Source organism: Limanda limanda, chromosome 21 (assembly GCF_963576545.1).
Source record: "Limanda limanda chromosome 21, fLimLim1.1, whole genome shotgun sequence".
In the NCBI taxonomy this organism is placed as follows: domain Eukaryota; kingdom Metazoa; phylum Chordata; class Actinopteri; order Pleuronectiformes; family Pleuronectidae; genus Limanda; species Limanda limanda.
The window spans coordinates 12744887-12765594 of NC_083656.1; the positions used below are offsets into that span (position 1 = coordinate 12744887).

The window sequence follows — 20708 nt, forward strand, 5'->3', positions numbered from 1 at the left end:
ACATCAGACAAGTGGGAACAGGCTCACAAACGTATCTGACTTGACCCCTCACTCTTTGCAGGAGTTCATCCATGATGTCCTGGTGTGATTCATGTTAGAGTAGCACATTCCTGAGCAGAAATACTGCTTGTGCAAAAGACACATTCCCCCTGCTTATTCAGCGTGTGTGTGTGTGTGTGTGATGAAATGCTTCTTAGTTTTACTGCTGTGCATTGCATCCACTGACTCATAAAAGGGTCATTACAGTAAAATATAAGTTATTCTCATGTTATGACAAGCTGTTTGGAGACATAGCTCATCTCTTACTGCTGCTTATGTTGCGGTGCTTGTGATGGGCTTTATGATAATTGTGCTCTCAGGGTGTTTGTCAGTGCCCTTGTGTGAGCTCATGCTTTCCCCGATGATCACAGGTCTGTTTGTACATGTCTTGGTCCTAATTTGGAAGTAAACTACGTAGCAGAAATCTCTAGTGGTCCCAGAACGGCGCTTTGGGTCTCACCTCTGGCTCCTGCAACTGGTATAATTAGCAAAGTTTTCTTTTGTGTTGCTCCCTTCATTTATGTTTTGGCTTGTCTCACGCAGTATTTGTGCTCTGTTACCGTTAATGAGCGCACGTATGGGCACACAAAGCGGCGCTGAGACATCACACGCCCGCTGCTCTCCTCACAGTTTTAACACTCCATTAGATAATTAAGGCGGATGGGGTGTTTTTGTAACATTTCTGATGAGACATTACCATTAATTAGCATCAAAAGACAAGCGCTGCTTTGCTCAAGTGCTTAAGTACAAAGGGCAAATGATCTCTTTACCTTGTCACTGCAGCCACCAAGATGATCTCTCTCTTTCTCTCTCCCTCTGTGTTTTTCCATAGGCAGAGGCTGTGCAACTGCAAAGAGGAAGCCCGTCCAAAGAGGAGAGCTTTGTTTTGGCATCATGTGATCTGCGCATTCCCGAGCACAACTGCAGTGGAAGAGTAAACCTACGCTCCCGTGGAAGCAGCGCAACCACTAGCGCCCTTATCACCACTATCACCCCGCCTCACTGCAGTCATCAAAGTCACCTGTTCCTGACTCAACTTGCCTCCTGTCTCTTTCTGCTCCTTCATCTTGAAGATAAGGAATGGCCGTGTTACTTTCCAGCCTCCCCAACGCCTCTCGCAAATAAGGCTTTTCAGTTTGTTTCACAATACCAGAGAAAGGAAGGATAAAAACTCTCTACAGTCCCCTTTTATACCTCTACCCCGGATCTCTTTTTATCTTTGTGTCCTGAGTAACTCAAGCCTGAACACACACAAATCGGCAGGATTTTAAGGACCAGTTTCCAATCCATAAGGGGATTTTTACAAACTTCATCTGACAAGTCTTTTGGAATATCTACTCATGCCGCCTCCCTATGGGGGATTAAATCTGTCCAGGAATCCACACTGACTCCTCTTTGGTGCTATTAGCTCTTGTTAAGGTGGTTTTTCAGTGAAGTCTGTTTGTGACTGGGGGTGGACTGAGCCATCATGGCTGGGAAGGGCAACCCGCTGCCGGGCCCCCACCTCAACGGCTTCCCTATGCCCACCTACTCCTACTTCTTCCCCCATATGTTGGGGAGCCTATCGCCTCCAGCCATGCCAGGACTGTCCCTCAGTGGGTACAGCACCCCTTCGCCAGCCAGTAAGTAAACTATGCCTTTTCCCTTTTATTTCTGGTTCATGTTCATGCTGTCGTTATTGTGCAGGTTGGCTTACTTTCCCTTGTGTGTGTCCTCGTTTGCTCGTGAAGCTGTGCCTCACTGTTTCCTGCATAACTCCCTAACAATGAGTGTGCCCATATATATGCGTGAGAGTCTGCTTGTAAAAAGACACTTTCATCTCATCCTGTTTGGATCATTCCTAAGTAAAAATGTGTCTGTGGTAACAGAGAGTGGGACACGCACACGCACATCGCCTCCAGCGCTAGCCTTAATTTATACGCCCACACACATCAACACACACATAAACCCTCAGAAACATCACAAGCAAATGAGGCAGGACAGCCAGAAAGGAGCATTGTTTATCTGGGTAACACAAATTTGGCAAGAGTTGTAAAAATAAATCTCACAAATGCCATCTCTGCAACCGACCTTCATGGTGCAAGTCCTTTACATAATCAATCAAAAAGTCACTTGCAAACTTTCTTATTTTGTAAAGGATAAAGAAGCTGCTCTGTAATTTATTATTTATACTCGAGAACATTTGTTTAACCATGAACGGTGGTGGAAGAAGAATTCAAATCATTTGCTCAGGTAAAAACACCCGAACCAGTAGTATTTATTAAGCACAATGGCCCTTTGCAGTGTTATAAATGGAAAAGAATAGCACACATTATTTCTATTAATGATGTAATGATGTATGAGCATTATCTTTATATTATGGCAGGTGGAGCTTTGTAATGAGCAATTGTATCAACCTTATTGTATAGTGTACATGGTGCAGCATAGCAATATAAGTATACCCTTTGCATTATAAGAAAATGTTTAAATAATTGTTGAGTCTTGATGAATAATAATTTTCATACCATGAAACACAGACTAAGAGATTACGTGATACTTCTTTCACCACAGCAGATCATTGAGCAACACACTGAATTTAAATTTGAAACAGAAATGATTGAAGCATTTGTATTGGAAATAATCGTAATACTCTGCCAGATCTTAATGTATAGAAATAATTTTTGTGCTGTCTACAAACTTTAAAGTTGAAACTCTGCAAAGCAACTCTTAATTATAGATGACACGTTTATCGGTTTAATAATTAAATCATGCAATTGGAACTCTAGTGGAGTGGAAGTATGAATTAATCCAGTTTAATATGAAATGCGCCACTGACTGCAGATCAGAATCCCATAAGAGCTTTGAAACTCTTCCGCTGGTACAATCCCTGCCTCTCACAGCACACTGAGTAACACCGACAAACAGGCAGATAATCAATTAAACGGCACTGGCAGCAGCAGAAATATGAACTAAGGGAATGCAGTTAGTGGTGCAGATGTACAATCAGGTGGTGTGTATTGGCGTGGACAGGCCTGGCAGACCGCTGCCGCACTCTCACAGGTTCAGAGGGGGTCAGTGTATTGACTTTCTATCTGCTGGAGTTTGTGTTGGCAGCCAACATGGAGGGAAGTGAAGAACAGTTAGGGCCCAGCCCAGTCACTCCCACTTCCCCAATAGCATATACCCCGCCTCACTCACAAAGACTGGAATTCCCATCAGGTTCCTCTTTTTACACTGCTGCGAGCGTGTGTGCTTCTGTTTATGTCTCTGTGTGTGGTTCGTGTGTGTGTGCGTGTGCGTGTGTTTGTGTGTGTGTGAGTGTTCACTCTCCCAGTGTTTGCCATGCAGGGCGGCAAGGTTCCTTCCCTCTTGCCTGGACAAACATTTCCTGTCTGTAAACATTGGAGAGGCATGGACACCACAGCTTCCTGACGAGCACGACAACAAACACACACACACAAACTCATGCTGGCTCATTTTATCTTACTCCTGCTCCTCCTCGCATGCAGATAACTGCAAACATAACTCACACATGGTCTCTCTCACACACACACACACACACACACACACACACACACACACACACACACACACACACACACACACACACACACACACACACACACACACACACACATATAGCAACAGAACCACATGTGTCTTCCTTCCCTCACTTACACTCCCTGTGACACAGACACACTACTTTCCCCACTTTCTCTTCCTCCTCTACCTATCCACTTCTCTGGCAGATCATTTCTCTCACCCTCCCTCTTGCTCAAACACCTCTTCTTTTTTTCTATTTCGCTCACATTTTCACACACTCACACTTGAAGCCAAGCCATTACCGACTCCGGTCAATGCCGAGCAGTGACGAAAGAGAGAAAGACAGAGAGTGAGTGCTGAGGGAGGGGGGAGAAGAGAGAGAGGGAAAGAGAGAGAGAGAGAGGTAATCTGTTTGTGTGGAGCTTACAGAATGTCAGATTGGAAGCAAGAAAGCCAAGTGTTTGTCTGGAGGAATTTCAGTTCAGGCCAAATCCACACGACTACCTGTTTGTGTGTTTGTGTGGAATTTGTGTTTGTGCAGATAGTTGATGTAGCTTGACCTTGCGATTGTTGATTTTTCCTGCTATTGTCCAGAATAATAGTTTTGTCCTCGCTATTATGACTTTTCACTGGTCATGTTGTAGATGCTGTGCAGTGCAGTTACGATGTTACAAGTTACCATGCACTGTCACTCCGAACAATGCTTGTCCGGTTTGTGAAAACCAACATTTATCATTTATTTATTTGAATCAGGGGAGAGAACCAAATGAGAATGATTAATTAAAATGAAATTAAAGTCACGAGCTTGGGATCTGAAGCAGACTTCCATGGAGCCTATAGACACTGGTGGTGGTGATGAGGAGGATTGGAGCACGTAGTTGGGAAGACTCATGAAGGCTTCTGATGTGATGGTTGAAAGGAGATGACCGGTTGTCTAGAGTTGAGGTGGTTCAGGGGTGGAGGTGGAGGTGGAGGTGGGTCACCTGGTGATCGATGTAATGAGTCTAAATGACAATTAATGTGAATGAGCAGCGTTTCTGTTGATGCTTGCTATGAGCTAGAAGTATAATGGATAATGTAAACAGTCATAGAGTTTAGATGCTTTTTTCTGTCTTCTTTTCCATCTGGTCTCTCACTCATCTTCCTCCAATGTGTTCTCAAAGTCCTCCACCTCTTCTTCCTCAGCTTCTTTTAGCAAATCACAATAGACCAATTATTTGGACCATGCAGAGAGCAGAAGGTTAATGTCAGCCTCTCACACACTCTTTATGTGTGTGTGTGTGTGTGTGTGTGTGTGTGTGTGTGTGTGTGTGTGTGTGTGTGTGTGTGTGTGTGTGTGTCTCCAGCTAGAGACTCCTGGGTTATGTCTTCACGTCACATTATCTGGAAATCATCAGGTTAGGTTATGCACCAGAGCAGATCGGTTTCAGATATTGATATTACATTTATTGCCTGAAGCTTTATTAGTTAACTGAATATTATCACTATCGATTGATCACACGCACACACATACAACGCTGCTGCATTGAACAAATATCCACATCCAACAACATGGGCTCATTACGCCCACACAGATATGCACACATTTCATTAGCGTTTTTGATTAAATCCTTGACGCCACACGCCTGTATGAATACAAAACTGTCTTCCCATAGCAGCCTAACTATTGATCCTGTTATTATCACTAAAGCCCTCTGCTGTCTGTCACCAGCTTGAACATGGTGCTATTACATTAGCATGGTGTTATGAGGGATCATAATGAATGGAGCCAGCTTGCTACCTGCTGCCACAGCGGACTAATTGGCTTTTCCCCACAGAGCGCTCTTGTTTCCGCAGCCACAGTAATTGCTTGGTACAGGAGCGTTTCCTACTGTGGCTAACACACATAAGCACCATCGCCTTTGACTTATTAGGGGGCACAAAATGGCATTTATGAATGTACTTTTGGACCAGTAGGAGAGATATGAAAGGATATGTTCAGACCTCAAGGAAGCTTGTGTGTGTGTGTGTCACCTATCCCGTATCCCATTAAGCAGCCGGTGGTGGAAAGCATTGACCACGGGTAAATATGGATATGGTAATGTTGGCCAAAGTGTGTGTTTGTCAGCGTGTGTGCGCTGGTTTCTGGACAGACAGGTGGTTCCTCTCTGCCCCGGTGGTCTGCAGGAATCAAGGGAGCATGTCAGTACACTCCATGGGTGGCAAAAACACACACACACACACACACTCTGACTTACTTTAACATACACACACAAGGCTCGTGGATAAGGATAATGAGTTGAGGAACTCTTGCGATGTGCTTCCCTTTGGCAGCAATCCAAAGTGTGTGTGAATACCACGCAGGCATGCACTCTATTGACTGAGGCAATTTTTTTCAATCAGGCTACCAGGTACCAGCCGTTTAGCCACTTCAGAAGGACGCACACACACACTCACACGGAAAACAGCACCTCTGGGGAGCTGCTTGTCATTATTGGAAAGTCATTTGAGGGGTGCCGATACTCTTGATGGTGGGGACGCAGGCTTATTAAACATGGCGTGTAAAACACATCTAGCATGGCAGCGTAGCACTCATTCACCCGAGCTTAATGACCTTGTTAATTAACTGCAGAGCACTGGGAGGCTGAGAAATGAGCACAAGGACTGTCCTATTCTTACATTTTCAAAGAAGTAATTGTCTCTGATGCTACTTTGAGATAATTGCCACATCACAAGTAGCTGAAGTAGTTGTATCCTTTGTGCTGAACCAGATAAGAAATAAGTTAGTTTCAAAAGGTTTAATGCATGTCTTAATTGTAACAAATCAAAACATAAAGGCTACAACTTTCTCCACCGACCAATTAGATAATTCTGTTCCTGTTTCTCTGAAAGCAGACAAAAACATGAATAGTCTTTTGATGTTTTTTTAAATTAATTTATCAAGAATAACTTGATTATTATAACCATATTTTCATTATTACTGAATTATTGTAGATATGTTAGAGAAATGTGTGTACATTAATGCACTGCACATGTAACTGCAGCATCAACCAACAGGAAAATACAGCAATAAGGCAAATAAGTGAATTCATAACAAATTATTAATTTAACAACGTTAAGACAAAGTTTGCATTTTAAAGCACAGCTGACGTGTGCATAAAGGCCACATTGCTCAAAACTAATGTAATTGTAGAGGACACAAAGCTGAGGCAGGAAAACACACTCCATCTTGTGCAGATATTGAAAAAAAGATGTAGATGCTATGAATGCTATACCAAACTGAATTAGACAATAACTCAGTGCTGCTCTAATCAATACTGATGCTCTAGTAATTACAAACTAGGTTATGCTCCTGGCCTCACGTCTTACTGGCAGGAACAGTCCACACGGATACACCAGTGTCACTATACATTATGTGGAGCTGGTTTATGTGTACATCTGATTGTGAGGGGCCAAGATGGGGATTCTGTTGTGGATCAAAGTGTGTATGTGTAGGAACACGCCTGGCAGAGAGAAGAAATAGGGTGAAAGCAAAGGGGTGAACAGAAATATCAGAGAGGCCGACAGAGAAGCAGGGAAATAGAGATGCAAGCCTTTCTGTGCAGATGTGACAGAATAGAGAGCCCTGGGCAAACACACACACACACACACACACACACACACACACACACACACACACACACACACACACACACACACACACACACACACACACACACACACACACACACACACACACACACACACACACAGGCTTTGGCAAGACCCGTGTCCTGTGCCAGCCTCATGTGCCAGCAAGCTTTGCCAAGAGGGGCTCCCTCAAGAAAACACATCACCTTCTCCACCGGCCCTCTGGTCTTCCCCCGTATCTATCCCTCCTCACCCCCTTCTCTTTTGGCCTCTATTTTTCTCTTGTTCTCTCCCCCTCATTTCTTCAGCTCCAGTCTTCTTCCCTCCCGAGTATTTTTCCTCTTTTCTTGCCACATTCATCCACACTTAGCTTTCTTTCATCTCGTAAGCTCAGATAACGTAGGCCAGTCTTATATTTTCAGCACCTGAAAGTGTCTAAATGAATAAAAGAAATGAATTGAAGTGTTAGCACACAAGGGTTCTGTGTGATGTAAAAGTCGTCATCAGAGTATGTACATCATCTGAGTTTTTCCAGGTAGTCTGGCTTTCTCTTAAGACTTACAGATTTGTGTTTTAGGTTAATTGGAGACCATCGGTAGGAATGTGAGAGTGAATGGTTGTTTGTTTCTGTATGTCAGCCCTGCGTTACACGGTCAACCTATCCAGGATGTAATGGATCGGTGCAAGGGCTCTAGCTGTCACTCTCCCTTCCAATTAGTTCTCCACGCAGACACCGGTTCCACGACAAGGGTTCTAGCTGCACATGAGTTGAAAAACAAAAATGGATGCTAAAACTCAAGTGAATCCATGTGAGGACATCTTGTACTACGCCCAACACTTCATCTTTAATAGAATATAAAAACATCAATGTATTGGCTTATGCATTGGTTTTAGGCTGTGCATTGATTGCCATTTGACTTGATTCATAGTGCGTATGCCTAGAATATGTACTGTACAATAGACTGTGAACTACTCCACATGTGGAACGTGGACTCAAGTGGAGTCTAACACATACAACTTTGTGTCTATGATGTCAGCAGCTGTTCGTTTACATGTCTGCAATGGAGTATAACCCAGGGCTCCCCACCTCTCTCTCTCATTTACTATGATCCCTCTTTCTTCCCACCCTCCCCTTCTCCACCTTAGGACTTGACAGAGCTATCATTACCCTGCCACCTATTTACTCGCAGCCTGTTATTTTCCATTTGCTTTGAGGAGACCCAGGGCCAAATCGCTGCCCAGAATACTAGATCCTTGCCACAGGATTTATCCCAGAGTGGCTTGGCAAGTGTGGTCCACTATCCCTACAACCCCCAACCCCCTTTTTTCTCATCCCCCCTCTCTCTCTCTCTCTCTCACTCTCACTGCCTGTCTTTCTTTCTATAGGTTTTTTCCCTTCCATGGCTGCTTATGCAAATACTGTCCTTCCTTTTTAAAGAGCTGTCTACTCATAATCCGATGGATGGCTCCATTTTCAGAGTGATACACACACACACACACACACATACACACACGCAAAGAAAGGCAGATTGCACCACTCGCTCTATTAGAAATACAAGGACACACCCTATCTCTCATGAACATTCACACCAACTGGCACATACATGCACACATGCGTATAGTTACACACACACGCGCTGACAGGCGAGCACAGAGAGAAACCCTCCTCTGCAGCATGGGTGTTATGTTTCGAGCGGCGAGCGCTTTAAGCTGTAGTCGGGCCATAACAGCTTCACAACTAGCAGACTGTCGCCAGCAGCCATGCAGCACTCAGTTGGGTAAACACTGGCATAATCTAAATCTCTCTCTCTGATGTGCCAGCGTATCTCTATTTCGGCTCTCTTCAAAGGCCCCGCAAGGAAGTCAAGACAAGGGTAAAACGATAAGAAACCCCCCCCCCCCTTTTTTCCCCCCTCTCTCTTTCTCTATGGCTTTCCTATCCTTTGCTTCAACCCACTCTCGCACTGACCCTCTTCTCCTCCCTTTTATCTCTTTTATTCCCGCCCCAAAACACACACACACATACACACACACACACACACTCACACAGGCGTACACGCACACATGCATACACACAAATATATCTATCTTCTTATGCCCTTTTTGCAGCACCCATTGCACACAGCCATAATTCACACTGCCGCATACATTCAAATGTCAATGGCTCTCTCACAGGCATCATTCCTCTATTGTCCTTTGATAAGCAGCAGGAATGACAGCATCTGTAAAATATAGGCCAGTTACCTAATGGAAGGAGATGAAGGAGGGAAGGAAAGGAGGGAGCGGAGGAAAGTTTCTCGGAGGTTATGCAGTTTTGCCCTGCACAGCTCAAGAGAGTGATTGAATTATCAAGCAGAGCTTTGCTTGTTGTCCGAGGGGGTTTCAGAGGAAAAGCCCTTTTCTCTGCGGCTAATGTGCTTTTTCAGCCTAGCACAATGGCTAGCTGTGTTGCGCAAAGGGGCTAAGAGAGCTCTGTTCAGCCAAGGCTTATGGGGCCACCAGCTCTCTTTTGGCAACTCTCTAAGGGGCCCCTGGTTACACTTAACCTCAGGCTTGTTAGCTAGCATTAGCACATAGCCACCTTTGAGTGCAAATATAATGCACTTGAGGCAGCATGAGCACATTGCAGGGCGAAGCGTACCACTTAACCAATGCAAAATGAATTGTGCTGTGTTTAGATCCTCCTTAGTATTCCGGTGACTGGAGACCACACACGCATGTAAAGCTGTGGAACCTTCTGAATCAGTCTGGTGTACTCATTACTCTTTTCAGTTTAGGTACAGCTTTGTTATGGCACCTTTTTTCTCATCCTAATGCTCATGCTGCCTTTTCCCGTCTGAATGTGAAGTATCATATCAAGTTGAGTAGGGAACTCTTCGAAACAAAGTGCTTCAAATAAAGGAACCCTCAAGGCAAATTAAATGTCATCTCTAGGAACATTTCTCATTCATTGTTAAGAAAAGACATCACTTTCCTCATACTGTACATCCCTGCACCTCCTCTTTTCAGTCTGAAACCCTCTGTTCTAGCTCCTGTCTCTGTAAGCCCCCCCCAACCTCTGTTCCTATTGGCCAGCTGGCCCACTCTGGAGGGATTGGTCAACAGCTTCCAGTGCGTGTAGGAAATGTTGGGGGGAGAGCCAGACTAGCTGCCAGGCGTACATTATGGAAATGTTGGGCATTATGATGTCATGTGACATCACACTGGTGCAGACGTATTGGTCAGACTTTGGACGAGGGGTCTTAGGAGCTTCAGGAGCAGTGTATTCTGGGTATTGCTTTAGAGTTTTACATGAACAAAAACCTATAAAACACAAAAGGAAAGATAAACTGAAAGAAAGTCTCATTTAATGTGCTGTGTAAATACAGTTGGTGAATTCAGTTTATTTTACTTAAATAAAGAAAATCTAATGAATGTGCCAGAAATTAATAGATATTTGTTTCTGTTGTTTTTACTTTGATCAACATGGACACATGTGCTCCAGATGGGATTCAAATCACCAATCAACACTTGCAATATTAAAATCAACGAGCTTTCCCCTGCATTAATAAATCCCATGTGAATAGTGTTTCATCTGCGAATGTGCTGCGTGAAACACAAATGTGGGGTCTAATTTCTTATATTATATGAGGTCCACAGATGATTCTGGTTTCATTATACTGAGCAAAATATGACTTAACTTTTCCACTCTTTTCCCTTTGAGTTATCAAGTGTATGTGTCGACAGCCTGACATTCCTGGAAATCAATTTCTGGGCTTCAAAACATTAACTGCAGCCTCATTTTCTCTCTCTTTGGTCTTGACTTTGCATGCTCTCTTTTCACTCTGTGGCCTTCTCTCCTTTTGTGTTAACCTGTGTGAATTGGTGTGAAGATGCAACTAAAGCCTGGACTGACACTCTCGACATCTCATTTTCATACTTGACTTTGCATTCACACAAGCACAACACAGCAGGAGGTTCTCTGCACAGACGCAAAAAATCCTCTACATTATTCAGACGAGAGGTGACGCAGCCGGTTGCAGCAGGCAGTGGCAGAAAGTGACGTATTAATTCCGCTGCTGAGATCACATGATCAGGTTTAGAACCGTATTCAACCCCCTCACTCGCTGGCTTTGTTCACACATCAAATTCTCCTGACTTTCTATAGACCCTATACCAGGGGGCCAGGCAGAGAAAATCGGTAGAAACATACACATTCAGGAAGTATGAGTGTGATTAGTGACACATCTTTACTCTCCATTTGAAAATTGCCTTTGAAACAACTGGTGTGCATTATGCCTTGATTAGTGCCCTAATTTGGCCTGTCCCATGCAACAAACAGATGTTCACACACTCTCACAGTCGCAGCAGCTACAGAACTGTGTGCCAGGAGCACGCTGTTACTCTGGAGTTTTTAGTCCTCTGCTGTTTTTTTTAACTGTCACTGTCATAACCTAATTATTCTGAGCTATATAACAAAAAATGAAGTGACCATGACATACCTCTTCAGTGGTAGCCTCCCTGCCATGGATTATGTCTAGATTATCGTCTGTTTTTAACCCAGTGTTATATTAGATGTATTAGACTGTGAGTGATTTTCAGTGTAGCTCTCGCACACAAACTGTTGATGGTTGTGAAACTGATCCGATCCGCTGGAGCTGCCTCGGAATTCCTCAGACATTGACAGAGGTTGATCGCTGACTACCAAACATTTTCTTTGTCCACTAAAACAGACAAACATGCGGTACTACTCAATAACAGATTGTCCAAATTGGAATTGCTGCAGACAACCAGCCCGTGGTTTTTCGCATATCTCGTCTTCCTCCTGGCTGTCGAAGCTTACACAATACCCATTGACGAAGCACCAGCACTGCATAGTTACACAACAACCGCAACAAGCCTTTTGATCAGCCGCTTGTTTTGTGTACACTGTGCGCTGAAGAAAAACCATAAACAAGGTATTCAAGGAAAGCTGCGGTTTGTCATCGGAAACGTTCTTCTGAGGGTGAGGAGAGGCCAGACCAGCCGCACTGTCAGGGGTCATCATGCTTCAAATGAAACGCTTGTTGGACGGTTCCAACAGCATCGGAAACCTCTTCCCCTTGAAAGAGGAGGAAACAGTGTCTCAATGTGTGCTCAAGTCGCCAATTTTAAATGATTATTGCTTCACACCACCTTCAAATGTGACTGTTTGCAAAAGCCATGAAGTCATTATCGTTTACCAAACTTATTTGGGAGAGAACAGATTATCTTTAAAGTTTTGATCCAAGCTCTCTTATAAACATGCATGCTTTCCAGCAAAATTTGGCTCTGGCTAATGCTACACTAAAATAAATCACTTATTCTTCACTGCTCTAAACAGTACCGTACTGACTAGAGACAGTGCAGCGTAAATGCTGTTGTGGAGCCGTGAAGAAATTAAATTATTTATGGGAAAAGAAAAATGCTGTTTGGGTGAAAATATACTTTAAAGAAATGGTATCAGATTGATGCATAGATTTGCGTACTCCCCTGCATTTAGGGCAGTGTCAGAGGCCTCTCCGGTGCTGGTATCAGTATCATAACATCTCTACTTAAAATCTGACAATAGAAATGATGGCTAGAATAAAAAAAAGGTCCAATTTGTGTTAAGTGAGCACTTGCTCTCAGGCTCTGACTCACACATACTCATGTCTGTGAGTCTGTGGTGTGAGACAGTATTTAAAAGAGGACATGTGAAAGGTGACTGATCACAGAGAAAGTCACAGACCGACACCGCATACCTAAGGTCAAACTCAAGACCTGCCTCTCTGACCCTGAGCCCCCTCTAATCGTTCATTCTTTGAAAGAAAGAGACAGGACTGAAGATGCGGTTAAAAGGAGGGAGAGAAAGATCAAGCGCGAATGAGGGAAGTAAATGGCCCCTGCAGGCATCCTAAATCACAGCAGGCCCAGACACAGCCTTCACCGAAGAATCAGTAGCAGATTCACATGTTACACAAATGACCACGGACTTTACTCAAATACCTCCAGCAAGATGCCGGGGAGCGGGGGTAGCTTTTAGTTTTTTTATCTTTCTTTATTCAAAAAATCCACACAATCCTGAATGCTTCTGTTTCTTTGATGTGTGTCTGCATGCAATTGTGCAAATGCCGCTCTAAATGATGTCAGCTGACTTGTTTATGCCCCAGACTGTACGTTAAATGTCTGTGTTTACTGTTAACACAGAGAAGAGGAGGAACAGAGGGAGGCAGAGGTCAGGCTGTGGCGGAGATGGGATCTCGCTGATTCAATATTTACTCATCAAACAGAACTATTTCCTGTAAGCACTTGGCCAAACTCTTGCTCTCAGCACCTCAGATCTCAATCCACCTTTGGTTTTATCCCACTCAGGTCGTCTTTCCGGCCGGTCTTAGACTTTCAAAGTACTTGTTTTCCCTTTCCCCAGCCTACGTATCTTCTTTCTCCTCTCCATCTCCCCCCACTGTAAGCCCTTCATCTTTCTCTTCCTTTATATTTTTCATTCTTTCCGTCTTTCCATCTCCGTCCCCACCATCCAAAAGAGCAGCATCCATCTTTCCACCCACCCGCCCACCCATCCAGCCAGGCATTCCTAGAGGCTGTGAGATTCAAATAGGGACGATAGCTGAGCTGTGTACACAGTGTGTGAGGGAGTTGGTTTGCCTTAAGTCTTTTACCAACTGAGGTTGTCATGGGTGTGTGCAGAACAAGTGTGTTTTAGCATTTGTCCCGGAAAAGTCCACACCTTTTAAAGTTTGTTTGCAGTTTTTTTAATCTTTGAGGTTTGGTTGTTAAACAAAAGTGGTATATACTGTATTTCTGTGTGCATGTGCTACAGTTGTGAACAGAGCAAAGCCAGTAAGTGCATGTTTCTGGACTGCATTAGATGTTTTTTTTTGCTGGGAAGACAAGTATATGGCCTCTCGGCTCCTCCCCCGCCCAGTGCTGAAAAAAGAAAGCCCTCAGTCCTGGCAGATGTGTTGTCAAAGCCAGCGCCTCTCAGGCCTTTGAAAAATAGCCTTTATGTCAAAACCAGATCACTTGGACAGAAGGTGCACATGGAAAGTAGTGGAAGAGCTCCAGGGGAAAACGTTTTGAGGGGAATATTTTAAGTCTTTATCATGAAGGTAGTCGTCTGTCTGTCGACACGTTTGCTCTGGCTGCTCGTACTGTATGCCCAGAAGCTGACGTAGTTTTCCCTTTTGGTGCTTTGTGTGCGCGTGTCTGTGCACGGGCATGCACATCTGTCCATTTCTTACTTTGTGTGTTTGGCTCCGGACTGAAAAAACCATCCTGCCCAAAGTTGAGCCATGTTGCTGTAGCTGAATAGACTCGTCGAATAGGCCTCGAACGAGAAGGAGCGTCCTTGGACATTCATTTAGAGACCTCTTCCATTTTTCTCTCCATAAACAGTGCTGTTGTTGTTGTCTCTGAGGTCAAGAGCTCTTACTGCTCTTAGCACTCGCTTCCTTTATTTTCTCTCATGTTAATGGTCGGCCTGTGGAGATGGGGAATTAATTGTATGGACAAAATGTAATACTGGCACTAATAAGTACTCTTTATATAGCAAAAGCAATTTTGTATTGCTCAACTATAGTGACTGGAAACAGGGGTAATCACCTGAGCTTAGTTTATGCTCGCCGTTCCTACTTGTACACAGCAGCCCGCACAATTTACATTATTTCCCCTAGTGCGCTGTGTCGTTTTGGATGGTTATGTACTTTGCAACTTTTTTTAACCTTGGCGTATACAGCTCCATTAGCGCAACATGGATGGAGCTGGAATCTGCAAACAGGTCTTTGGAGCATAGAGACTCTGCAATTTCTCCTGGAGGAAGATTGCAGAGACTCTCGATAAAGACAAGGGTAATTTGAAAAAAAAACACTTCAACTGGTTTGTCAAGGCAACAAGCTGGTGCCAAGACTTTTCTGTTTGTGTTTCCTCTTCTTTGCCTTTTGCCGTTGGTGTGGTTTATTTTTTCTCAGCGGCGAAACCTATCATTTAGAAAAAGACTGCACCTAGCGCGAGTATGAAAAGGAGAGGCCTTATGTCGTCATCACTGTTGGCGCGTGCAATGACCAATATATCAAGCATATGGACGGCTTCAGCCTCGGTACAGAGTTAACAAAGTCCACCTATTAGAACCAGAAGTTCACTAATTAATGTTTTATACTCATAGCACTTAGCATCTCATATATCTAACCATCTGCTGACAGTAGCTTCATATTTACCAAACAGACATGAGACTGATATTAATCCTCTCTTCCAACTCTCTGTGAGACAACAAATAAGCATATTTTCCAAAATGTTAAATTATCCCTTTAATCGAACGTAGCAATGAGTCATGTTCCTCTTTTCTCTTTTCAGTTAAGTTATGAGTTGGTCTTGTTGCCATGACAAGAATTTGATTGTGGGTTTGTTTGTATCGTTTTTCTGCCTCCATCCGTAGCTGTTTTATTTGCCGGAGCGACCACATGCAAAGGGCTTCACAGGGCTTTGACTTTGGTCAGGAGCACCTCAGGTGTTGAGTTTCAGGACTTTGAGAAGGCAATGGAATGACTGCTTACACACAGACACACACAGACACACACACACACTGAGGGACGTTCGCTCCTCCCCTCGCAGACTTCAAAGCTAGCTGTCCCTTGAGAAACTTCAAACGCTGGGGAGGCCATTAAAAGACAAAAATTATTTTCTGTAAGGTCGTGATTTATTTGATTGAAAAATGAAACCACTAACCCAACAGACATTATTTTTCCTTCCCAGAGCCTGCTTTACCAGGCACAAACTAAATTGCTACCAGGTGGGAATCCTCTTAAGAGCAGAGAGGCTCTGCTTGAGGAGCCGGAGCTTTTTTGCTTGCTCTTGTCTTCCAGCCTCTCCTTAAATATATAGCCCTTTATCCCTTTATTTAGTCTCTTTGCCTCTCCATTTTTCATTAGGATGTCATTCCCTCATAACTGAATACAGCTGATTCAAACTGAATTTACAAACACACAGGAACTTGTTCGTTTTAAGCTCTTTTGTATGGTGTCGCGTGAGTGAAGTCTTGGCCTGCACTGCTTGCAACAGCCCCCCGCGACCATCAGTCAATGGAGGAAAGATAAAAGAGGTGGAGCAGGAGTGTGCTGAGTGTGTTTGAGAGAAATGGGGCGGCTGTGAAATTCGAGTGAGAGAGCAGCGGACTTGATGGAGTGCGTGTTGTGAGACAGGTGAAAAGTTTGAGGGACTGAATTAAGAGAGTGGATGGGTATGGAGTGTCCTCTCAAGGAGAAGAAAAGAGTTGGGAGGAAAGAGCACTTGAAAGAGATTAGAGATTGATGGAGACAGGGATGCAGAGCGAAAGGAAAAAAGTAGATGATAATAGGCTCAGAATGATGAAATAGAATCCTTGCTAACTGAATGTTAATAGTCACTTATATAATAATAAAGGCTGGAAAGTATGGCTTTGGAACAACACTTGAAATAAATACAACATTTGTTACTCACAAGGACGTGTCTTTGTCACAAGCAAATGTGTGTTTTGCTCCTCTCTGAAGACTTTGAAGGCAACTGTGTTTCTAACATTTACTTCATGTTCTGCTAACGTTCTGTACACCTGCTTAAGGCTCATTTATCCTGTACTAAAAGTGATATGTCTGCCAACATACGTCCATGTGTCCTTTAAGTTGGGCAGTGTAGAGGTGAGAGTTTCTGCCAACAACAAATGAAGGTGGAGGTGTTTGTGATGTGGTCTGTTTTATATGAGCATAATTGTGTGTCTGATGTAACAAGGCACAAAGAAGAAGAAGACATTGAACCAGCGAGAGGAATGTAGGATCCGGCAAGACACTGCACTAGGTTGTGCAGTCTTGTGATAAATATATCTAAAGTACAGTAAGTATATGGTATGCAACCTTGGATATACAACATGTATTTTTGAAAAAAGAAGCATATGCTCTATGCAGAACAATAGGTTATTGATTCCTTTAGTGGTTAGTCTTTCTGTGAATGTAGCCTTGGGTTTATTTATCTGCGTGTTTGAAAAGGGGGGAAAAAATCTCTCTCACATCTTAAAGGCCCATATTATACCAGCTTTCTTGCGGTTTGAGCGCACTGGCCTCTCATCACATGAATCACTTATTTCCAGTGTGCTGCTGAGTCTATTTCATTCTTCCATGTGGATGTTCCCACTGTTTGCCTATGAGTGCGCCTGTGCGTTCCCTAGGTTTGTGTGCGTGCGCCCCACTGATGAAATTGCGTCCCCCTCCTCCCACTTCTCCTCCTCCTAATGTTATCTCACTTCCTCTGGGCCCCCCGACAAACCCACCAAACAGGGAGAAAATAGAGCGCTTTATTGGTGCGCCTGTCAGGACTCCCCCTGGATTTATGGCCAACAGACAGCGTTTATCACTCAGTGGAGAGAGGCGGAGTAAAAAGGGGCGTGAGCGGGAGAAGAAAAAACTGGGTAAAGCAGCAGAGTACTCATATCAGACATTTGCATAGAGTCCTGCTCAAACTGAGTGGAACCAGCTCTGGGAATGGATCATTAAAACATTACACTGTTGCTGTTACACATCTTGAACACATTCGCAGGACAAACCAATGCCACTGGAGATGTTTGTTGAATCTATTATGTCAACTGTTCACCATTGTTGAAAAGTAATTGCACATTTTTGCTTGTTTGCAAAAGACAAAGCCAGGGGAATAAACATGATCTCTGTTGCTTTGATTTATCAATAACTGAAAGTGCTAACAGAGATGGGATTCATGACGTTTTTAATTAGCATCTGTTGGGACTTATGATTGTATCTGCAAGACTTTTGTCCACTTCACTTTGTGTTTACATCTCCACTCTGTTCCTGGATGTCCTCGCAAATGGCTTGGGACGTTACTGAGTTCCAACCGCAGTAAATCACCTCTGTAAATAACTTTGAGCTGTGCTGTGACGTTGTGTATATAAATTTTATTGAAACAAATTCTCCAAACCAGACTGAAATGATCATGTACTCAGAACTCTGGGATACATTAGGTGCTCAGAAGAAGTGCTACCGCATCTATGTCTTTCATGCCAACAAAATCCGCAGTTTAGTGTCTTTATTTTCACTTTTTTTTATTATGTTAGTCCTCTGTTGGTTAGTTCTTATATTGAGGATGTTGCTCATGATCCAGTAAGAGCTGGTATTCATTGGAAATATGTGCTAACTGCATAGCAAGCTGCTGCTGACTCCTACGCTTCGATTGCAGATTTAGATGATTGTCTCTGTAATCTATCTTGTGGCAACTGTGGTCACCCAATTTGTTGTTATCTAGGGACTGTCCCCATGCTGTGTTCCTTTTTTAGAGATATATTTTAGGCATTCCACCTTTATTGATTGGATAGTAAGAGTGAAATGGGGAGAGCGAGCGAGAAAGACATGGCAAAGGGCCGGCAATAATTATTGCATGGCACATGTAAAGAATGGGTTTCAGAGTGTAGTGGTACTGCTGTAGCATTTTATATTCTAATATATTGTAGTAAAATTTCCCAATTTTCTGGTTTGTATGCTTCTTATTTGTGTTTTATTTTTCTATTCATTATTATTCTGAGGTCTGTCTGTATATTTTTGCATTCTTATTTGAAGCCACTGTAACAAATCCTAATTCCCCCCCAGGGATCAATAAAATACTTGGTTTCAGATTCTGTCACATATCAGTACCAATATCCATCCTGCTAAGCATAACAACACCATATCTGCTCAGTGCAGAAGGCACATCATGTTTTAACTATCCATGCACCTTGAAATATGCCAGGTAACAACACCTAATGGCACATAAGCATCAGTGAACCTGTCACCCTTCCAGTCTGTGCTACAACTACAACTAGCAAATGAGAGAAAGCAGAAATGACAGATAAGAGTCCATGGCGGCAACACAGCGATCAACCAGAATGACTCGCTCTGACATTGTAGAGAAGCCGAGATCTTATTGGCAGAAACTATTTCTAAAAGAGTCTCTGGAGAGGAGTTCACATCCCTTCATCTTCTACCTCCCTCCACCGTCTCTCACCATCCTCTTTCTCTGTCTACCGAGAGGATGAATTAGGGATGATGGAGCCTCTGCACAGGCTTTTAGTGAAGGGGAAAGGATGAGGGAGGGAGGGAGGGAGGGGGAGAAGTGGGTTAACAGAGTCATTAACACATGATGATTTAACTGGTTTGATTTAGTGCTGCGTTCTGCTTTTCTGGCATCTTACACCATCCTCACGTGGATTGGAGAGGAAAGAATTTTCTTTTCCCTCACAACATCCTTCCTTCGTGCCCCTGAGGAGTTCCCCTGTGTGCACTTATGCAGCTTCTCCTCGCTCACCTTCTCTCTTGCTCCTCTTCTCTTTTAGCATCTTCTTCATCTCACACAACTCCTCCATTTCATCATGCACCCCCCACACACCTTTTAAGCAGACTCTCATTTTCTCCGTCTCCTCCCCTGTGTTCCCGTGTATTAAGATTTAATGCCTCCAAACAAGCTTTCTGTGTCGTCCCACTGAGAGTGTCAGCAGGGGCGCTCTGTTCCCCCTTCTGTCTCTGCTGTGAGAATCACTCTGAAAGCTGCTTAGGGACACAAACTCACTCACAGGGCACTTGTGTTGTTGGCATGAACATATGCACTCTCAGTCATACATGCATTCAACCCCGCTGACTTCAGAGGGCTGTTTTCCTGCATACTGCGTCTGAGAGAGGTGTCATGAAGCGTCTGACCAGGCCTCCTTTCCGGTGTGTGTGTGTGTGTGTCTGTGTGTGTGACCAATCAACTACCCCATGGTTCCCCTCTCTATAGGCGGTGGGACTCCCTGCCTGATGATCAGGAATTAGATCATGTAGTCTCATGATTGGATCTGAGCTTTGATACATACACATACACCTGCAAACACACACACAAACACACACACAGGCTTGACACTCCTGCTGCCTTAGCAAGAACTCGAAAGCCCCCTTTCCACTGGTAACACCCACTACAAAGCCACAAACAATTGTGTACTTTTTTTCTTTTACGATCTTGGCTACAACATGCAACAGGACATAGAATAACACGAATAACAGAAAGGCAAAATCCTCTATGGGCAATGAGAAAGGAGTCAATCATCTGTTTTTATCAGGTTTATCCACGTTTAAAACCCTTGCGTATACTTGCTAATTTTGGTGGAAAAGAAATAAAAGTCTTTGCCATGTATTTCCACGTGCTGCCATGACTACCTGCTGTTTCTCCATGAGTTCCAAACCCCACACATACTGCTGCCCCATCACCACTTGCTCACATGCAAAAAAGACAAGAACTAGGGCAGGAGGTGTAGCGCTAATCTCCCCCTACATCTCCTCTTTCTCTCTCTTTGCTTATTCTTTTTTTTTTTCCCTTTTTAGTCTTTTTTCTTCCCCAAAGCCCTTAATCAGAGGGACCCCCATCCCTCCGTGTACCACCCGCGGGGCGTCCCTATTCACCAACCTGGTGAATAATTAATGCCGGCAGGGCAAGTTGATTAAAATAACACATCAGGTCTCCTTCATTCAGAAGAGGCATGGCTCCTCTGTGATGTTGCCACTGGT

The 20708-nt window shown here is 43.7% G+C and overlaps 1 protein-coding gene across 1 annotated transcript in view; it reads left to right on the plus strand.

Moving 5' to 3' along the window:
- The first annotated feature begins 1507 nt into the window (after positions 1 to 1507).
- raraa (retinoic acid receptor, alpha a) overlaps positions 1508 to 20708 on the plus strand; it is a 75787-nt gene continuing 56586 nt past the window's right edge. The window contains exon 1 of the mRNA XM_061095109.1: positions 1508 to 1661. Coding sequence (XP_060951092.1) covers positions 1508 to 1661 — 154 coding nt within the window. The remainder of the gene's footprint in view (positions 1662 to 20708) is intronic.